A 19,049-nucleotide genomic window follows, 5' to 3' on the forward strand; every position below is an offset into this window, starting at 1 on the left:
GCTCTTTATTCTGGCCATCGCCTGCTTTGTTACCACAGTGCCTCTCAAAATCAGAATCAGAATCGCTTTTATTACATCTTACTGTACAAGTACACAGGAGTAAAATTCGTTGGCTTTGGTTCCTCAACACTGACATTACAGCATTCAGATTGAAAAAACACAATAATAATAATAATTAATGTACGGTAAGTAAGTAACACACAAAAAAAAGTAACCCTACATTGATACAGTAATAAAGTGATGGATTTTACAGTGGCTGCGATAGTGTGTGAGTACGATGATATGATATAATTAATTTATTTATTTATTTATTTATTTATTTTTAATTTTGCCATTTAGCAGACGCTTTTAATCCAAAGCGACTTACAATTACAATTCCAACTCACTATCCACTAGACCACCACTACCCCCTGATATGCAATATAATACAATACAGTACGGTAGTAAATTAGTCCAATGGTATACGTATAAGTGATCCAGTAGTGTGCAGTAGTTAGTAGTTACTGTAATATATACATGTTTACGTGGGGTTGGTTAGGGGGTGGCAGGGTGGCAGCAGTCTTTTGTATTCTTCCAGTGTATTTCTCCAGGAGTCTGATTGCTTGGGGGGAAATGGCTGTTTGTCAGCAAAAGGGTGTGCAGTCCAGTTACTGCCTCCCAAAGACACATAATAAAGAAAGATGTTCCAATGCCCGCTGACATAATGTTTACATAACCTTTAACCGTCCAAACAAAGAAGATAACCCACTCGGTCCTGTGCTACAAAGTCAGGGTGCACCATCATTGTCCATCTGTAATAGTCAGGGTGTCTGTTTGTTCTTCAGGGCCTTCTCCCGTGCCATGCTGAAGAGGAAGATCGGTGTGGTGGTGGTAGGATTCCCGGCCACGCCCATCGCAGAGGCACGGGCAAGATTCTGTGTGTCTGCAGCACATTCCAGGGCCATGCTGGACCAGGTGAGACTGAGTTCACACACACACACACACACACATGCACGCACACAGTGCAGGACCTGTTTCTCTCCTTCTCTAGAAGTCTTGATCTGACGTCTTCTAACATCCTCTCGTTATCCTCCCGCAGGTTCTGCAGGATCTGAACGAAGTAGGCGATGACCTGTGTCTGAAGTTCTCTCGTCGGAAATATTCGCCTCGTCCAGAACTTGACGACGAGACAGACTTTGAGCTGGACAGCTGAAACCATGGTCCCGTGCGTGGCGAGAGAGATGTCCCCCCTGCCAGAGTCCCATATCTGCCTCAGATAACAAGAAAGGCAGTCCAGTGCCAAGTGTTTGGCAGCTGCTCTGTACATGTATATGTGTTTATATTAGCGTGTCCTGTATATGAAGAGCTCTTATGTTTCATAATGTTGTACAAACCAAATGTACTTGACTTATACGAAAGGATTATATGAAAGACAAAGCCAGATGAAGTTCTGCGTTTATTATTTGTTTATTAAATGTTCTTATGTCGAGACTCCACTGTTTTGGTTGTTTAGCAGGGGAGGCTAGTTGAGGCAAACCGGAGGACAGGCTTGTTGTAAATGCATGGAATGGAATAGGGAATGGTATCAAAACACATTGCATATTCCATTCCATGCATTACAATGTGCCCATCCTCTGATTTCTACCACCACCAGCCTCCTCTGTTGTACAGATACTGAACTGGTGCAGCTTATACTGGCTTTGGTCAGTGTGTGCACCCTCCAAAACTTCGTGCATTTTTGTCTCCATGCCAGATAGGATTGAGGGATTGTTCGAATAAAAATGACTGCAAACACTGTAGTCGGATCAATAAACAAACGGTTGTATTTTGGAGTGCTCTGCATTTGTTGCTGTAGAACTCATCTCTATAGACAGCGATATTGCTTTCATAAGTAATAGATCATGTAGCGATTACCTCTCTGCCAGGCAATTAAACCTCAAGCTCATGCTCACAAGAAAATAGATGTTTTCGCTTGTTCTGTGGCAAGACTCCTGAGACTCGGTCTTAGCAGCTTAATCGTTGTACTTTTTTAAAGAGGTGCTGTTCTCTCATACAGTGTCTGAGTTTTGTGAAGCTAAGCATTCAGAGTATGCATCACCTGAGCCAACAGTAACCTAACCTAGCAATTAGCACAGAACTCCAAATTCTCTTGGTATGGAGTAATCGTTTGATTAACAGGAAGGAATCTAGGCGGATGAAAAATATTTCACAACGTGTCAGATTGAGTCTAGTCTGCACTTGTTTTGCCCACGGGACGATAAAATGTTTGTGTATTTTCCATCACATTAACAACATAGTGATTGAATTTTTACCAGACTAGAGAAGACAAAATGCTTCACTATTGATGAAACTCAGTAGCCCATGTCCCACTGCAAAATGTTTTAGGATAAATACATGCAAAGATCGACTTTATACTTTTATTATTCAATTTCAGCCAAAAAGTCCCTGTGTATAACCCAGTCCTGTAAAGATCTGTCCCCACTAAACCTGGACCCATAGTTTAGCCACAGGACTGTGGCTAATGACCTCACTGACACATCCTCCTGCACTAATGAAAACAGCTTTGACAGGAGTCACAAGGTCACCAAGCCTAGAGCAGGGCTACCCTCATTCTGGGGAAAGTAATATTCACATTGGCTTTTTTTATGGACTGTTCTATATATATATATATATATATATATATTATCTTATATACAGTACCAGACAAAACCTTTGACTGGTACTCTAAACAAAAACAACAAAGTAGATGTATTTTTAGAAGTTTGCTAATTTCTGGTAATTGCAGAGTGAAAATCTAAACGTGAGAGAGGAAGGCACACAGTGGTCTACAGTACAGTAGGTCCAGGACAGAGACCAGGCCTTGCCTGCCTTACTGTTCAACACACTTTGATTCTTGCCCTCCCATTAGTTAGCCCCCTCGACGTCTGGGGAGCTGACAGGTCTGGAAAACAGATGTCCTGCTAAATTCCCTCCCCACACCACCTCTCCTAACGGGGCTCAATTCTAATAGAAATGGCGAGTGGTCTGCAAGGTTTCTCTGCAACATCTGTCCAGCCAGACTTTCGGTGGCGAGGCCCCTCGAACCCTCCTGCACTGCTCTTTTGAACTGCAGATCTGTGCACATGCACTTATTGAAATGGCATGTGGCTGCTATTCTGGAGGGGATCCTCTGGTAGCCCCAGCTTTGAAGTTGCAGTGTGTCCAAGGCTGCAGATTCTCTGTTTTCGATTTCTCCTTTATGACGATTTTGGAGGTGAAGTAGCAGACTAAGGGCAGCTTTACACGTTTGAGACAGCTGTGCTCTGCCTAAAGAGAGGAGAACGCTGTTCGCTGGGGCAAGTATTTGCGTGTGGCCGAATATCAAGATGAGGGAACTATCAAGTAAGTGCGGGTGGGATGTATTTGGAGGACTGGTATCGAAAACTCCTGTCTTTCCCCTCATAAATTAGACCTGGGAAAACAGCAATGACCCACTATGCAATATGCGAAGGGTGTATGTCTGATCACATTGTAAAAAAAATCGCTTGCATAGGATTCCAGTCACAGTGTGCTGAAAGACTGCCTGAACAGCCTACAATTCTGAACAGCCAAAAGTGGTTGGGCAAGAACTATTTGAGGAGGGTTGGTTTAGAGTTAATCAGAGAGAGTATAGTCCTGGATTTCCTGAATATTCTGGAAGAGATTGCAAACTGAGAGGTCAGTGGGGGCAAGTCAGAGAAGACCACGGTGCAGGTGTCTCTGTCTCCTTTTTATTCGGCCTCAAGGATAAAATAACAACAAACCGTGATGTGGAATTGAACTGTATCTAGACGAGGCATATTCGTGCTGCTTCATGAAGTGAAGTCTTGTGTCCCTCAGTGACAGACAGTAATTCAGTAAGTAGCCTAGTGGGAACAACCATTTGCCCCATTAAGTAGACTTATCCTCCTGGGTGCATAACCTGACACTGCTATCTGGTCCTTTGAAGCAGGCCAATAAACAAAGTGCTAAAAGGGTGATCAGACTTTCCATGCACCGTTTGTCTTACTGGGGGTGGCAGCCAGGCACCACACATGTCGTGATAATGTGTCAATCACAAGAGTCCGGACAGGAGCCTTCATATGCAAATAGTAACTCATCGAAATGGGCGGTAGTGTGTGTGTCACCTAAGCCGCGCTCAGTATGGGCACATTGTGCGTTTTAATGTGGCATTTCAGAAGGGCGTCCGCTTCTGTTTTTGAAGGAACTTTTTTTTTGGTCTTATCTTGTGTTTTTTGTTTTGTTTAGTTTTTTCTTGTTTTTGTTTTGTTTTTTGTTGTTATAACTATTTCTTTTTTCACATGTTCGAAATAAAGCTTTCATTCATATCTTATCATGTTGAAAGAAAGAATCATGTTTTTTCTGAACATTGTTATTGTTATTCTTTTTCAACAGGTTGTAACACACTTACTTCCCGTCCAGAATATTATGCATGAGAGAAAACGTGCTGCAGTGATTCGCGCCATGGTGACTTGGCGGGGCACTGAAAGGGGTGGAAGGGTTAAGAATAGGGGGAGGGGGTCCTGACAGCAAACCAGCAGAGAGAGGGGCGGATAGAAACACTTCAAAGCTGCACTGCGAGAGGAGAAACAGCGTGTGTGACTGAGCCAGGACCCTCCGTTTGGTACACTACTTGGGCACGGGAAGGGTAAGGTAGACCTCCACATGGTCCGGTCCAAGAATGTCCAAGGTCCAAGCATGACTCTCTCGTTTGGATGGAACATTGTTGCGCTCAAGAAGGAGAACTCTTCCAAGTAGATCATTTTGGGGGGGGGATCTCATCCACTACACTTGACTGAATGGTAGCCGTCCTTCTAAAAAACACAATTATTAGGGGGCACGATTCAATTACTACTGTGTAGGATTTTTGGAGATGCCCAGGTAATGCACATTGCACACTGGAGAATGTGGCCAAGTCACGGAGTGCGTCGCACCGCGGAGCAGATGGAAGGATAAGAGGAGATTCACATTGTGAAGCTGTTTTTTTATTTTTGGGCAAACTGGGGAGAGAAATGCGGCGGGGACATCACGGGGCTGCTACCGGGCTGCAAGTCTCTTAATCGAGGAGAAATAGCCTACTTCTCCAGAGAAATGCAACGAGAGATACAGAGTCCGTATAACTTAGGAGGAATAACATTGCGCGTTCCGGAGGAGCAGTGCCGCAATTAATGCAACTTATCCCCTGGGCAGTTTGAGTTTTGGAGACACTCGCCCTTGTATTGTTTTTTGAAGAAATAACTTTTTTATAATCGACAGAGCCAACAGAGTGAAGTCCTCCAGTGAGTCGCAGAGGATTCGGTGAATGCATGGACTTTAAACGTGGTACCGTTTTAACCATCTTTTTTGCATTGAATCGAGCCCACTGAAGTTTGTTCTCTAAAGAGGTCAGTCATTCAAAGGGAACGAGTCCTAAACAGAACTGAGACACTGTCTTGGCCCCCCAGGCTTCACTTTGACAGATTTGGGTTCTCAAGAGATTTGGGTTCTCCAACCCCCTTTTTTCCCCTTAAAATTGTTCTCCTGAATCCACCGAAGTGGCTCCGAAGGGGTGTTGCGTCTCCTCGTCCGCAGCGGATCCGGAGGTCGGAGGTTCTGCGGCGGGAGGAGGAGGCGGCGGTGGTGTGGGACCCCCGAAGACCCCTCAGACCGGCCGGGTGAAGAGGATGGTCCGGCTGGCGGCAGAGCTCTTGCTGCTGTTGGGACTCCTGCTTCTGACTCTGCACATCACGGTGTCACGGAGCAGTCCGCTGCACCAAGGAAATGTCACTGTGAGTCCGGATCAGGACGCACTGCTCGCAGAGGTGAGAGTCTTTTCTGTCATATTTGCTTATGAGTTCGTGACGTTAGAATTATAAGGTTCTATCTCCATTTTTGTCAAAATTGAGGTTTTTTTACATAATCTGATCCATTAGGTGTTTATTAATGCCTGTGTGGTGTTACTTTTAAAATGTTGACATTTTTGAGTTAGTAATTCATAAAATACAAAGGTTCCATCTCACAAAACATAATGGAATGTCAAAACTTTGACGCTCGATATCTCTGAACTGCCCTAAACGGAGATAGAACCGTCTCATTCTAAACGGAGATAGAACCTTCTCATTCTAAACGGAGATAGAACCTTATCATTCTAAACGGAGATAGAACCTTCTTATTCTAAACGGAGATAGAACCTTCTCATTCTAAACGGAGATAGAACCTTCTCATTTTAAACGGAGATAGAACCTTCTCATTCTAAACGGAGATAGAACCTTCTCATTCTAAGCTCACCTGCAGAGGCTCTGTGAATATTATAGGCTATTCATAAGGACTTGAATATCCAGGTGATGTTAGGAACATAGGACCCATAGGGAGTTGTTGTTCTTTTAGTTAGTTCTTTTACTTTTGAATTAGGAATTATATATATATAGCTTACGTTGTAGCCTATACAGAATCATGTCAATTGTGTTAATTGATAAACACATTATGAGTTTGATAACAGACATCCACCCACATCATCGTGACACAGGTAATGATGCCGCATCCCCTGGGGGGACTTCCTGAGTCTTCCTGAGTGGGGTTGACATAGGATGTGGTCCACAGAGGGTCTCTCCTGGGAATGGCTGGCAGTAATAGGAGAAATGGAAGATGAGGAAGGGTCAAAGATCGCGAGTCCCCCCTACACACACTTCTTATAGCCGGGGGATTGAATGCTAGCTACAGGCAGTGCTCTGTCATCATGAGTTCATCAGAGTCATCCTAGCATCCTAGTTGATGAGACATGGGTCATACTCCCTGAAGACGTGGCCCGTAGCCCAAAGGTGTGGCCGAGGGATGCTCTGATAGCTATCAGACCTATCATGGGTTGTACAAACCTCTGGTGGAGTATTAAAATCCCACGCTTTCTTTACATGTCATGAAGCCGGACACAGTAAATAAAAATAATATGACCTTAAAGGTCACAATTGCATCTCAGTATTTATTTATATTTATGTATTAATGGGAAACTCGATCAATCGCATATCAAGGACACATGTCCTTCCATGTGATTTCCTACCTCGATCCACCTGACGTGAACTGGTTTATAAGGTTGCAGAGAAATAGGAAATGTTAGAATAGGTATAGCATAGCATAGAGTACAGCACAGTGTTTTATCTGTACAGTATAGTATAGTGGATAGTGTATATAGCCTTTATTTATGTAAACCAGCTCCTTTCCCTTCTTGTTTTTTTTCTTTTTTTTCTTTCCTAACACCAGGGGAGCCCCCCCTCCCAAATTTCGTTGTTTGGTACCTGTACTGTAGCAATGACAATAAAGACCATTCATTCATTCATCTGATATTGTCCATTGGCCCAGGCTATGTTGCTATGTTGGCCTAGGGGAACTGTTCTACCACTTCATGCAGCCGGACCAGGAAAGGACAGGACACCAACAACAGCAGGCCACTCAGGCAGGTTGAACAGTTTACCCTGTCTGTTGCAATGCCAACTGAGTTAAGCACAGATTCCACCAGACCTCAAAATCCCGACCTTAGGTTTAAGAGGGGTCTAGGGATCAACAGGGTTTTTCTGAGGCAGTTAAGCGTCCCAACTTCTTTTTGATGTATTTTTAGCATGCCACTGAAATAACCCTTGTCACTCATTGCCCACTGCACGACACAATGATAAATGGATGTTTATGTCTAGCAGCGGGAAAGGAATGGTGTCCTTTGAAAATTGTTTATTTGAGAGGTGTGAAAACAAATGGAAAGAATGACTTCTATTCATCTGGATTAGGAGGACCATTACCAACAGAGCGAGTCTAGTTAGATTAGATTAAATGTTTTGCCTATGACAAGTTTGCAAACAATATTCAGTAACAAAAACATAGGCCTATAGATCATTGTTGTACAGTCTTTTGTCCAGTATTTCTCATGGTCTCAATTTATTGGGTGTAGTTGCATATTCTGCAAGCCTGTATGAAATATTCCAGGAATTCACTGTCACACAGCCCAATGTATGAACCTGGAATACTTCATGGGTGACCATCGCAGAGCTTAGTAAACAAAGCACAAAGCCAGCCGCTGTCTCACTGCTGCAACCTGTAGATCACATCCCACACCACCACCACCTTTGAACATTTACATGGATGGTCATGAATGGACTACTCTGACCATGTCCAAATGTGGTTCACTGGTCGACCACTGAAGACGATGATGTCATCTTCTGCCTGACCTTGTCACAGTCCAGGGGGTTATTGTCATCCCGAGGTGTCATATTTAATGTGCCATTCACTGGAACATGAATGACAGGATTCGCCTCTATGCACCTGTAGAGGGGAGAATAAACCCTTTAGTCACAGAGCCAGTGGATGCTTGGTGACAGGAGAGCAATGTCATTACTGACTCACAAAGGAATATTCATTTTACAATGAGGATGAGCCTTGCTTAGGAAATAGGAATAATGGCGCCACGGAGGGACATTAGAAAAAACGTGAAAAGTGATTCAGTCAAAGAAAATGTATTGGAATTGTAAACACTGGACCAATGGACTACTCCCCTCTCTCAAATTGTTTGTTTAGGCTATTTGTATTAGTTACTATGGTTGAGGTTTGTACTCAGCATAAAGTCTTCCTTCTTTTTTTATATTAATTGATCAAGTGAGTGAATAAGTATTAAGCACTACACTCACACACAGTTTGAGACATGTGACAAGAGGAAATATACTTTTATTTTCCACCTAAGTGTCGGGTTGAAAAGCATCTGGCACAATGTGCACTGCCTTCATTTCCTGCCTGTCTCCCTGGGGGAAGGCCCCCTGAGTGGTTCCCAATTGAAAATGGAGTCATGCTCCTTTAAGCAGCCCTCACAAGTGAAAAGGGGAGGGGGGGGGCAAGGGGGAAAGATGTAGTGGGAAGGAGGGGGTGGCTGGTGTGTGAGTTTCATTCATGGGTTTTCAGGGTGGGGGTAACATCCTGGGAGGCCCCAAATGACCCGAGGAATGGTATGTCACTTTTGATCTTCAAATTAAAGCACTTCTTTGGTGAGAAGGACCTAATTTGAATAGACGTAAACAACCTGCACTAAGCTAGTATATAAACTCATTTAAAGGGAGGCAATGGAATCATTGATTATACCTCCTTAGATTCCCAAAGGTAATCTCTGTACTGTATATCCGTATCATTGGGGTAAAGAGGAAAGACCAAGTCTTTGAAGTGAGACTGATACCTAGAAATAAAATCAATAAACACATTTCTAAAACACTAAAAAACACTTTAACTCGCCAACTGCCAAATAATTCTGGAATACTCACCATCTAGAGTGCCAAGTGTTTTATCTGGTATTTACCTGGCAAAACTACTTTGATTGGCTACAAAATGAAGCATCATTTATGCATTTTTTGGTGAACAAAATCACCCGTGGTACTCTAGAATGTTGACAATTTGGGTGACTTTATTCACCCGTGGGAATAAATAAATTAATAAACAGTTACAAGTGCTCTGGTATTACCATGTGGGAAATACCAAATCCCTATTGGTTAAGAGTTCAACCTCAGGATTGTGCGGAAACAGCCCAGAATCAGCAGTTGATTGAAGCCAGTGTAAGTGTGGGTATCTTCAGGCTCTATCTCTCCATCTCCTCTGAGACCACATAATCCCAATGTGGGGAATTACTATCCACTTGCGGTATTAGCTAGCAGCACCGCAACCACTGTGTGTCTCTGTCCATCAAGCCATGCGCTCATCAGATACATTTCTTGAAACCAACCCAAAAAACATCAGGCCACTTTTCTTAGAGTTGAACTACGGGGCAATTGCAGTGTCACCTAGCATCAGGCTAGCACAGCTGCGTCTTTGAGCCCAAAAAACTGTTAATTGACAGGTTTACTTTATACCGCAACTGTAGGTGATCTTATTCGTGATTGCTTTGTCAAATTAATCATGGGTTTAACTGTCAGCAGAACTGTCTGGAGAACGGCAAGTTTGAGTCTAACCAGTCTGGAACCATGACTACACAGAGCCGATACATTAACAAAAATGTATTGCAATGTGTTGCTGGTCGTTTTACAACCGTCAACATACAATTCTAGCATTAGAAGAGCCTCGACAGTCATGTTCTGACTGTTTCTCTGTAAAGCGACATTGGGTCCCCTGAAAGACGCTATATTAATTAAAGTTAGTATTATTGTTATTATTAAGTTTATTGTCATTTTAAGAATTGTGACATTGCAAGTGTTTTCTTTCCATTATTAACACTTTCTGGGAATCTATAATTGTACTTCCTATTTCATCTTTATTGTCTAACCACAAAGGGGGAAAACATAAATTGGCTAGTGTGCAAAGTGTGCTATGCTATTTGTGCAGTTAGTCTACTAATAAACAGGGATGCACCGAAAGTACGGCGAATAGCAAAAAAAGCACATTCAGTGTTCGGCCGAATGTGTGAATGACACGATTTAACAGTGCAAGCAACCCATGGTGTTCTGTGAATGAGACGAGCATTGAGTGATGACTGCCTACTGCCAAGTTATATAATTATAGCAAACATGTCGGCAGTTTGGCATCTGTTCTCTGAACGACAGCGAGAGGCACATTCCGACATTAAGACTTAGGTCTTCGGGGCCGGGGTTCGTATCCCGGCTCGCCAGATCCAGATATGGCCGAGGCACACGGGAAGCGGCATATTGGGCGGCCGCTTCCTAGGGCGGTATAGGAGTATTTCTGGACAAGGATCCGTCGCGCAACACCGCCCCCTGGGTGCCGGAATAACAGTGCTGGGCTCGAGGAGCCAGTCAGCTAGTCTGCCTGGCGGCCTCTTCTGGGACTGCCGGCCACGGGGTCGTGCGGCGGATCCTATGCAATAGGCAGGGGATAATTGGATGCTAGGTTGGGTTCAATTGGCTACCAAATTGGGTGAAAAAGGGATAAAATCTGAAAAAAAAAATAAAAAAAATAAAAAAAAGACTTAGGTCTTTGCACATTGATGCATTTTTTTGTACGCATATTTTTTAATCTGTCATCCGAAAAAAACAATTACACACAGAGACCTTGCCGCACGGATGTCCGATGCGTTTTTTAAAATTATATTGACGTTATATTGAAAATACAGAAAATCAAACCTGTTGCGGAAAAAATTATGACGGGCGAATATTCCGGCGTGCAAGCTTGCAAGCGTGATTGACACAACGTGAGTTCTAATTCTTTTTTGAAAACGGACGTAAAAAATGCAAAACCTTTACGTTTTCATTTTTGCAACTTAAAAAAAAAAGCACGAGCTAAGCATTGTTGAAAATCAACGACACACTCGCTAGTCAACTAACACAGCTTGTTTTGTGAGCCTGCTAACAATGGACAGAATACTATTCAGATACTCAATCCCCAAAATGCATTGCGCGTCTCTTTAGTCTCGTCAAACCACGTCATACAAACTCGTCATACAGCTGTTGTTTACATAGTCCGAGAGCCTGGAGACCGAAAGCTCGCAATAAACATTGTTTTTTGCACAGATTAGATACTCTTCAGCTGCAGCACCCCAGCTAAGTCTGATCACGGATGAGCGGTGGTATTTTCACTATATTGGGAATTTATATGGTGAAATGCATTCTTAGACATGACTACGTCATCATGATTACAAAGATGCCACTTGAAATGCATGAAATCCAAGTTTATTTGTGTCTTACACACACGTTCGCCTAGTATTTGACTGCCTGTACCAGTCATGAATGGTCCCAGTATTGTAGCTTCCGACAGAACAAATTGGGTTGTATTGTGCTTGCTGTAGCAAGCCCACAATATGTTATTGCTCATATATATTTATTTTAATCCTGGAGGTTAAACATTGAGGATTAAACATTCTGGGATGCAGTATGCATACTGCAGTGTAAACGGTCAGCTGGTATTGGCATACTTATTATGAATTTAGTAGGCAGTATGCACTCATTGAGTATGCTAGTATGCAGTATGCTAGTATGCCATTTCGAACACAGCCATAGGTTCAGTCAGGCACAGGAAGGAGAACGCAGCTGGTCGTCATTTCGCTGATCATGTCACATGTTCATGGGAAAGGCTATAAGAGCCAGTCATGTTAGTCCCACCATAGCTGAGCTGCTATTCATGCTGCCCGTTTGTTTGAGCTCTCCACCACCACCCAGGTGGTTTTATTAGTACTTCAATATTGTTCAATTGAAGCAAGGGGTTAGAAGTTCATAGTTTTATGTTGTTTAATTCAAGTGGGGTTGGGGGGGTGGGGGGGGGTTATATCAGAGCCTACCTTTATGCCAAATCTAATTGTACATTTCATTAAACCAAATGACATTAACAATTAAGTGTCCTGACTGAACTGCTCTTAAAATCATGTCAATACATGATGGTGAAACCATAGGGCATTTTAAAACATCATAATGCCAGTTTACTGAAAGTGCTAAATAAAGCTCTATATGTCATTAAACCTACATCTTTAAGCAAGATTTCAATTGGTATGATCCCTAGTGGAAGTGAAGTCATTTCCAGCATACAGTAGGTAGGAGTCCCCACTGGTGTGACAATGTTCAGGAGGCATTGTTGAGCATGATGGATGATGGACATTGCAAGAGTATTGTACTGTAGCTTGCTGTATAAGTTGTAAAATACTTTAGTTGTCATGATCGTTTCAGATTAACAATCAAAGTGGAGCAGTTGAGGTATCGTTACAATGGGAGGGGGAGGGAGAGGGGACTTGCCCACATTGTCACAATCAAGCAAGAGAGCAGGAGAGAGAGAATGGGAGGAGGTTAGAGGAGAGTGTGTCCGAACCCTGGGGTGCATTTTTTTTTATGCCGGTGCACTCCTCCTAAATGGGCAATGGAATAATGATGGCTAATTTGTGAACGATTACATTATTTTATTTGTTCCATGTTTTAACGAAAATCAAGATTTAGCTGACCGATAGTTGTTCTCTATGTGTCAACAAATCTCCCTTTTGGCGGATTTCTATTCACAGACTAAAACCTAAAGTCCAGTATGACTGGAGCGAGATGTTGCCGAGCCAGCCAGGAGTTCAACGTTTATAGTGCATGGACAAAAGAATGTGGACACAATAATTATCATCTGGGGCTGTTTTCATGGTTTGGCCATGGCCCCTTAGTTCCAGTGAAGGGGAATCTTAATGCTACAGCATACAATGCGATTCTAGAGAATTATATGCTTCCAACTTTGTGGCAACAGTTTGGGGAAGGCCCTTTCCAGTTTCAGCATGACAATGCACCCATACACAAAGTGAGGTCCATAATGACGTGGTTTGCCGAGTTTGGTCTGGGAGAACTTGACTGGCCTGCACACAGAGCTCTGACCTATCGAACACCTTTGGGATGGATTGGGACGCAGACTGCGAGCCAGAAAAGTGCTCAGTCATCTGCGGTGCATCTTCCACTCCTATCTTGGAGTCGATCACGTCAGTGTCGTTGTTGAGGGCCACATCCCCATCCTCCTTCTCCTCCCCCTCTCTCTCCTCCTCCTCCTCCTCCTCCTCTGCATCACTCTTCACCTGGGTGCTCCGCGTCCTGCGAGTGCCCTTCCTCGGGGTGGCCTTCTGTGGGGTCGGGCGTTTGGCCGGAGCGGGCTTGGAGTCGACCACGTCAGTGTCGTTGAGGTCCACATCCCCATCCTTCTCCTTCTTCTCCTCCTCCTCCTCCTCCCCCTTTTGCTTCTCCACATCATCTCTCTGGGGTTTCGGCTCGGGTGCCTTTTTCCTCGCGCTCCTCATGTGTCACATGCTGAAGGCTATAATAACAACAACACCTTTTCTTCTTACAAATAAGAATCTCAAGTATTTCTCCAAGTTTCTAATTTCTCTGATGCACTCTGAATCCTATTGTTACTCTTGGTGGACTATTGTTGTTGTTGTTGTTGCTTTTTACTTCCTTTGGTTAGGAATCAATGGGCAACCTTGTTACAATGTTGGATCGTGACTATCAAATAAGGACTTTTCTTCACAGTCCACATGCAACCTTGTCACAATATTTTGTCTGACAACCTGTATTTTCAACCCATGACAAACAATGTAACAACATTGAATGAATGACAACCATAAACCAGCATGCTATGATGGTGTTACCATTCTTTTCCATCGTCTCTGTAGTTGGCACAAGACAGTGAATCAACAGCCTTTTACAAACATTAATAGATTTTGTGATTCTAGATATTGTACCGTAGCATTTTCTATCATGACCGATATACAACGATACAACCAAAAACAAACTTAGTACAATGTTCTTTTTTTTCTAAAAGGAAGTGCTTGCTCACAGGGGTTCAGTTACAAACGGGGCCTTCTGAAGGCAAGGGACTTGAAAGTGGTTTATCTCCTAGGCATCTTAGCCCAAACCTCTCTGAGAGAGGGGCCTTTGTGATGTCCGTAAGAAGATTGGCTAGTGACTGGGCCAGGCCTTAGTGTTGAAATCACTCTTCCCTCTTAGAACCTAATATCCTGTTGATCTCCCAGCAGTAATTGGCTGGGCTCATCCATCTCAGATCTTTGTGGTGCTGATTGCATCGTCTTCATTTGTTAAACGTTTCAATATTTGATTTTCCACTTCGGATTTTCTGTCCCATGCAATGTCTTGACCAATTTTGTTGCATCATTGGTCAGAGAACTTCCTCTGCGTGTATGGTATTTATCAGAATTTATCTTAAGCTATTTTACATGTTTCTTTTTGTAAAATCACAGGTATGGACCCATATAAGATGGTTGGGCTTCTTCAGTTAAGTGACATCATGATTTCATAAAACTAAACTGTGACACTTTAAATAAATGTGAAATAATACTATTGTGCAATGTGACAACCCTAGTCGTCTATCTGTACAGTATAGTACAGTGGATAGTGTACATAGCCTTTATTTATGTAAACCAGCTCCTTCCCTTCTTGTGATTTTTTTTTTACATTTTTTTTTTTTTCCCCCTTTCCTAACACCAGGGGAGCCACCCCTCCTTAATTTCGTTGTTTGGTACCTGTACTATAGCAATGACAATAAAGTCCATTCATTCATTCATTCATTCATAAAACATCTCTGTTTAGTGCTTTTCACTGGGTCTCAAAGAACTGACCACTGTAGAGAGGTAACCCACTGGACCATCATCAATGTGTAGCTCCCTTACTGCGACAAACAGCATTCCTTTTGCATAGATATGACAGGTCCTCATCTGTGTATCTCCGAGCCTGTGGTCAAACTGTGGCTAGAGCAGAGAATACCTTATTCTAACTAATTCTAATTCTTTCGATGATGAATATGCCACACTATGTGATTTAACAGAGCTATAATCTTGATGTTTCATGGCCATTGGAGTGTACATAACTGTGTGACAGTGTACAAGCTGTCACATTACACATTCTTATTAACGTAATGCAATTTCAACAAAATAGGCAAACAACCACAGTAGCAGCTGGCTGGGCCCATGCGCAATTTGGGCAAGACAATTATTATTTTTTGCAATCTATTACACCCCTAGTTCCTGAACTTTATACAACTATACACCTGTGTAATGTTTTTGATATGATTTTGTTTCTGCATAGGCACGCTTGGCAGTTCACAATTTGGGCAGATTCCAGTGTGCTATGCTATTTTCCTTTGCATAATAGGGGCATGAATGAGAGTTACATTTGCAAAGTGTGAATTAAATTTTTTAAAACAATGGCTCGTCCGGCGCAATCCCGTTCTTGAGCAACATATTATTTAATAAGCATCTGAAGCAGGAGCATGCTTTGATATAACAGCAACAAATCCATTATCCTCACTCTTCATAATTCAGTCCATTAACCATAATAATAAAGCCTTTCAATAACATGATCAACAAAAAAAGCAGGTCAAAATGTAAAACAAAATACCTTCTGATTGGAGTCCAAATGAACAGCTGTAGGTAGGCATCAGATGGAGTGGGGCTGATCCATGCTATGTTCATGGGATAGGTGACCTGAGAAGCAGGAGGGACTGGGGGGTGGGGGGTGGGGAGGGGGGTGGAGTCTAGTGGCAGGACAGGCTCCTCGGGATGAATGGTGCTGGAGAGCTGCCCAACTCTTTCACTGAGAGCAGAACAGGATTGGATTGGGATGAAAGAAAAAACACCAACCACACAACAAAGTTAGACAAAAGAGATAATGAGTTAGTCCATGCAAGGAGTAAAATCACTTTGATGTGTACACTATGTGTAATAAACAGATTGTGTTAGTTGGTATTTCTCCAAACATGAAAGGACCACTCACACTGTGTTGGGAAGGGGATCACAACAATGATTGAATGAGCGTATGAGGCAAGAATTCAGATGTGCACAGAGGCTTGACTTCAGTGGTGGACTGCAGAGTTGAGGTGGATGGATGGAACTTTTCCATTGAGAGCGGGACAGTGTTTGACTGTGAAGACAAAAACCACAAACATGTGCAGTTAGACTGAGTGATCGTGTGATGGTGTCATATAGACAAATGAGAAGACTGCTCACAGTGTGGAGAGGATCAAAAGGATGAACGGGACAAAGCCACTTCGTCTATGGCAGGGGCGGCGAACTAGTTTTGGTCGCAGGTCGCACCGGACCAAATGCAACCTCACATGGGCTGGAAAAAAGAATACATTTTATAGTCAAATGAAAGAAATGTCCACTGCTGTGCACCAGAGCCTTATACAGTGCATTCAGAAAATATTCAGACCCCTTCATTTTTTCCACATTTTGATGTGGTATAGCTTCAATTTAAAATGGATTAAATTTAAATAATTTGCCATCAATTCACACACAATAACCCAGAATAACAAAGCAAAATCACTTTTCAAATGTTTTTATTCAGTAAATGTATTAACATTGAAATACAGAAATACCTCAACACTTTTAATGACTCTTAAAATGAGCTAAAATGCAGTCAGTAATGATGCAAGCAATGCTTTCTTATTTTTTATTTGCTGAAATCACCCACGAGCAATGTATATGTAATATATATTTGACACCCCTGATCTAGGGAGTAGCAGTGGACAGGATTTGACTGGGGAAAAACCTAAAACAATTACACAAAATTCAGACAAAGGAGCTAAGCATGAGTTAGACCAAGCAAGGAGTAAAACCCCATTGATGTGTAATAATGTGGTTGTGTTTGTATGTGATTGACATACAGTATGACATCAGCTTTACAGGACTGCTCACAGTGCTTGGAGACATCCAACAACTAGGCAGCTAATGATTGAACCCGCTTTGAGTTGCATTTCATGTACGAAAGGCGCTATATAAATAAAGCTTTACTTACTTACTTACTTACTTACTAGGCTTCATTACTGCCTCAAATAATTGGTATAATTAAGACTTCAGTGTGTTATCTAGCTAGGTAGTTATCATTATTGATTATGATGGTTTCAATATCCCCCTCAGAGGAGATGACCTACCGTACTATGCTCTTCATGACACCGTTATTGTTTAACAGCACACTGTGTGCATTCTAAGATTCTGTACCATGTATTCTCTTGTAACGTCACTATCCAGGCATTGGAAAATAGCTTAACCTGTAGTATACTCCTTCAAATCCTCACAAAACTAAAAAATCATCCACTATCTTGTCCGACTATATCCTATAAAGGCCAATAACTGTGTGCTCTTAGCAAGTGCTGCAGTGCTTGTATTTTTTCACCAAGCTGTTCATGTATGTCAGGACATCTCTTAGATTCAGCGACTGACACTATTGCCATACAGACAGAGGGATGTTTGTGATTTTTCTGTGCTGCCTCTTTACCCGGCACTTTCTCAACCATGTCTACACAGACAGGGAGCAATAGTTCCTCACCGATAGTGTGTGGCATCTTGGCCGTGGCTATGCTGAGGGATGTGGCATATGATGCTTTTCCTCAGAAAAAGGATGAGTATGTTGTGGTGTTCTGGTTGTTTGGTCTAAAGATGCCTCTTTAGTTTTGAGGGCATCCTGGTCTCGTTTGTAAATGGTTCCAAACACAGCACACAGACATGATGTCACATCATAGTCTGGTCCACAGCAGGACATAAACCCCTTAATCAATGTAGGAATCGTCATACTGTCTCCTTGTAGAATTACGGTTTGCTGGGGGTTGCTTGTTTGCGTCACCATTCTCACTAGGCCTAATTATGTTCAAAAATCTCTCCATCCCAACGTTTTGTTAGGTTTTTATCAGATTCTCCTAGCTAGGTAACTTGCAAACGTACTTGTTGATGAATGTGGTGTTGACGCAGGGCATAATACATACGTTTCAACTATTTTTAATGGTAGTTTACCAGTAAAATCTCTCAATCATTTTCTTTCAACTGGTTTTAAACAACTTTCTGTCTGTCATCTCTTCCTAAGTTAAACACTCATAACCAATGATGACAGAAATCTTGATCATATTGTATACGTCAATGTATGAATTCAGTCGTGTAGTGTGAGAACCCTCATCTAGGAGGAGTTTGACATGGGGGTCAAGGGTCACATAAGGTGAGGGTCGTTCCAATTTTGGTTGGAGTGTATGCCCGGCAAAAGGCGTCATGACATGTTGACATGCTGATTTTGGAATATGGTCGGCAACGAGAAAATCGTTCTTAAATCATTTGAAAATTCCACAGTGTATTCCTGGCATCAACACCCTTGATACATAAATTACACTAATTCAGGATACAATCGGATCACAAAAATGTGGCAAAAGAACTGGTCCAGATGGGTTCTACAACGAGATCTATAACATCTGCTATCCCTGTATCTGGTGCATGAAGAAGGGGCTTTGCCAGAGACATTAGAGGAAGTGACTATCACTGTAATTTTGGAGGATCCAAAGGAAGTGCGGTCGCATAGACCAATGTCACTTCCAAACTCGGACCAAAAGATTCTAGCTAAGACACTAGCCAGGAGCCTCAGCCTGCCTGCCAGTAAGCTTGTGCTCCCAGACCAGACTATCCCTAAGAGGAACTTGTTTAACAATCTGAGGTGCCTCTTTAATATCAAGAAGTCCTCATCATCCTCTCACTGGATGCCGAAAAGGCATTTGACCAGGTTGAATGGCCCTACCTATTTAACTGTCTTGAGGAAATGTGAGATTGGATTAAGCTATGCTTCTATACAACAACCATTGTGCTAGGATAGTTAAAAATCAAA

At 42.5% G+C, this 19,049-nt stretch overlaps 2 protein-coding genes across 2 annotated transcripts in view; both read left to right on the top strand.

The window, feature by feature from the left end:
* sptlc3 (serine palmitoyltransferase, long chain base subunit 3) overlaps nt 1-1,628 on the top strand; it is a gene marked incomplete at its 5' end in the record, with an annotated part of 34,650 nt that extends 33,022 nt beyond the window's left edge. The window contains 2 exons of the mRNA XM_080550209.1: nt 825-954; nt 1,079-1,628. Coding sequence (XP_080406335.1) covers nt 825-954; nt 1,079-1,192 — 244 coding nt within the window. The 3' untranslated portion in view covers nt 1,193-1,628. The remainder of the gene's footprint in view (nt 1-824; nt 955-1,078) is intronic.
* Nucleotides 1,629-5,660: 4,032 nt separating this feature from the next.
* Nucleotides 5,661-19,049, top strand: part of ism1 (isthmin 1) — a gene marked incomplete at both ends in the record, with an annotated part of 22,801 nt that continues 9,412 nt past the window's right edge. The window contains one exon of the mRNA XM_080550215.1: nt 5,661-5,798. Within this exon, the coding sequence (XP_080406341.1) occupies nt 5,661-5,798 (138 nt within the window). The remainder of the gene's footprint in view (nt 5,799-19,049) is intronic.

The sequence above is a fragment of the Nansenia antarctica genome (assembly GCF_963989245.1).
Source record: "Nansenia antarctica genome assembly, chromosome: 1".
NCBI lineage: Eukaryota > Metazoa > Chordata > Actinopteri > Argentiniformes > Microstomatidae > Nansenia > Nansenia antarctica.